The 3,000-nt window shown below is 35.3% G+C and overlaps 1 protein-coding gene across 2 annotated transcripts; it reads left to right on the top strand.

The window, feature by feature from the left end:
• The first annotated feature begins 472 nt into the window (after window positions 1-472).
• Window positions 473-2,089, top strand: LOC149389662 (vacuolar-processing enzyme alpha-isozyme-like). Of its 2 annotated transcripts, XM_089624128.1 has the most exons (5): window positions 473-663; window positions 914-997; window positions 1,181-1,364; window positions 1,521-1,706; window positions 1,771-2,089. In XM_089624128.1, exons 3-5 carry the CDS (start codon window positions 1,185-1,187, stop codon window positions 1,957-1,959), a joined length of 555 nt encoding a protein of 184 aa, XP_089480254.1. In that variant the 5' UTR covers window positions 473-663; window positions 914-997; window positions 1,181-1,184; the 3' UTR covers window positions 1,960-2,089. The 2 variants fall into 2 exon arrangements, with proteins under 2 accessions (XP_089480254.1, XP_089480253.1); XM_089624127.1 differs by lacking the exon at window positions 914-997.
• Window positions 2,090-3,000: the final 911 nt, after the last annotated feature.

The raw sequence follows: 3,000 nt of genomic DNA, 5'->3' as shown, positions 1-3,000 counted from the left end.
TTTCTGGTTCAAAACTAACAAAGTTTTCAATCTAACACAATAAAATAAGTATCAAACTCGAAATATAAAAATTTCATTGATGAAACTACCTTAAACACAAAGCCCTAATTTGTTTAGGGGTTGAGTTTTTGCACCGTCAATATCGTCGTCGTCGTCGGAACTCGACTTCGCCACCGGAATGTCTTGGGTCCGCCCGAATGAAGCTTCACTCGATGATTGGTGTGGTGTGCAAGCGAGAACCCTGTGCCAAGCACCTCACGTACGCTGTCTCGTTTTTTTTTCAATATGCAGCTGTTTTGTTTTAAAAAAAAAAATAAAAAAAAGAGAAGGGTATTGATGTATTATTTGTTTAAGAGAGATACTCAGCTAAAGTTGAAACTTTTAAGGGCATGAAACAAAATGTTGCAACTTTTAAGGGGCAAAAACCAAAATCACACTTCTAATTTGAAATTCCCTATATCAATTGGCTACAAAATCTCTAAATGGAGCAAACTTGCTAAACGACGTCGTTTGTACGCTTGCAAAATTCAATTCCAAGCCCCGTAACTCACCAGTCACATTCGATTCTTTTCCTAGCTCCGTCTCATTTCCATAATCCCCACCTTCGATTCAATTTCTCTCTCGCGGCTCAGCCATTCAAGATCTACGCTTTTCGCACACCTGGTCAGTATAAACTCTTCAGAAGATTTTGTGTGGTTCGAGTTCGTATTGCTCCTTTACATTAGCAGTTTATATTCATACTGAATGAATTATACCCAAATGTCATTATCTCTCTTTACGTAGTTATTTAATTTTAAGAGCCAGAGTGAGCAACATAAACTGTTACTTTTTTATGCTCTACTGACTTATGGGTTTAATGTTTGGTCCATGGAAGAAAATTTTTAAAAATTTTTATTTGGGATTGTTTTTGCAGTTTGATTCGGCCTGAGATTTGTATTCCTCTGATTGAATTGTTGGTGTTTTGAACTTCAGTTTATTTCCTCTGCTTAGCTAATAGGTATTCTCATCTGCTGTGTTGAATATTTTGTTTGAATTAGCTTCTGTATATATTAGTTCCGATTTAGGCGGATCTGGATGTATTGATAGTTTTGTGTTCAATATTGTGGAGTAGAACATGAAAAATCGATCCTAAATTGCTGATTGTTTGAGATCAACTGAAATGATATTTTTTTCTTCATAGCACAATGGCCGCAAGAAGCTTTCGAGGACATTATATGTTACTTTTGGTCGTCGTGTTACTTTTGGTCGTCGTGCTTTCGATTCTCGTCGATATCGGAAGAAGCGATGATGATGATTTCTCCGCGCAACCACTCATCGGAATTCCAACTTGCGCCGCTGGAAATCTAATTCTGTTGCGACACAGTGTAATATACATTACATTATGCTTCTTAATCCACAACTTTAATATTATAATGAGTTAATTAGTCCTAACAAGCTTAAAATTTAGATGACATCGAAGCGAAATAAAGTCGAAATATTGCTTAAACTAATCTTAATTTGCGGTTTAAACTAATCTTCAGCTAAAGATATATCCACGTGGATCGAATAGGCATAGTGAAGCAAAGAAAGAGCTTGACGAAGCACTTTCTGCGATGGAACGAGTGGACGATATTTTCGAGCGGCTCAATGAATCACTTCTCAATGAAACCTCTCCTCGAGTCAACAATGTCACATTTTCAAACAACGGCAAATGCTTCTCGTCACTTGTAAGTTAAAGCAATGTTTCATACAAATAATTATAGTTTTATTAAATTGTGTTTTTGCATGCAGATGCATATTTGTGACAAATACTGTGGATTCATGACCAAATATACGATGTCGCATACCCATGATATTTATAAGATGTGCGAGCAAGGAGTGACCGAATCTCACATGACTCAGGCTGTGATTCAAGCATGTGATCCATCCATACCACACAAGCCGAAGAGGAGCAGGCGGGCCCTACAAAATGTATGCTGAACGAATTGGAGTCTTTGGAATTATTAAAGAATTATAGAAAATAGTCTCCAACAAGTGTTGAGCCCTCGGACCTTTGGGTTTCTAGGCATTAATTACAAAATGCAATAAAATTCCAAGAATTATAAAGAAATCAGGATATCAAGTAATTATTGGAGATGGTGATGAAGAAGAAATGAGTTAAAACTACGGCTGTACAAAACCGAACCGAAAATCGGATAAAACCGATATCCAAACCGAACCGAAACCGAAATTTGGAGCCACGTCAACTAACCGAAATTCGGATTCGGATAACCGATCCGGTTTACAAAACTGGACCGGATATTGGATTTGATTTTGGGAAAATCTGGATATCGGATATTTAACCGATTTTTCTTAATTAAAAATAAATATATATTAAAACAAATTTATGTCACTATTATTAACACATGATGGTTAAGTTGTCATAGAAGAACAAACTTCTCATATATCAATTTCTACTGCTACTATAACTTGATTATGTGATCTATAAAGGTAACATACAAATTCAATTGTTGTATGGTTTATTATGATCATTATGGTAGTAATTTTAATTTTACATTATGATATTTACATGTGCAGGTAGTTGGAGACGAGTGTCCTTTTGAATTTTATTTTTTTACTCAGTTTTAGATTATGTATTGTCATTTTGGAGCTTTATAAGAGTTGTTTGTACTCGTTTTTTGAATTTTTACAAACCGGATTTGGATTTTAGAAACCGGATATCCATTTTATAAAACTGGATATTAAACTGGATATGAAATTTTACAAACTGGATAACCGAATTTTAAAAATTGGATACTGGACTGGATACTGGATTTAAGAAACCGGATAACCGAATATTTGGATAACCGAATTTCGGTTTTAGACTAAATTGGACCGGATACTGGACCGAGTTTTTAAAAACCGAAAATTCGGATTCGAATACTAAAAATGTCAAAAACCGAACCAAACCGATCCAGTTTCACCCCTAGTTAAAACAAAGAAGTGGCGCTTGGAATCGAACATATACATAGATGTTGAAAT

The sequence above is a fragment of the Urtica dioica genome, chromosome 8 (genome assembly GCF_054948205.1).
Source record: "Urtica dioica subsp. dioica isolate 48M chromosome 8, U.dioica_male_clone48M_v1_H2, whole genome shotgun sequence".
NCBI lineage: Eukaryota > Viridiplantae > Streptophyta > Magnoliopsida > Rosales > Urticaceae > Urtica > Urtica dioica.
This window is presented reverse-complemented; position numbering and strand designations above follow the sequence as displayed.

Coding starts and splice junctions, on each gene's coding strand:
- LOC149389662 (XM_089624127.1), top strand. CDS start 1,185: ATGGCCGCAAGAAGCTTTCGAGGACATTATATGTTACTTTTGGTCGTC. Junction 1,365..1,520: donor TAATTCTGTTGCGACACAGT/GTAATATACATT, acceptor ACTAATCTTCAG/CTAAAGATATATCCACGTGG. Junction 1,707..1,770: donor GCAAATGCTTCTCGTCACTT/GTAAGTTAAAGC, acceptor TTTTGCATGCAG/ATGCATATTTGTGACAAATA.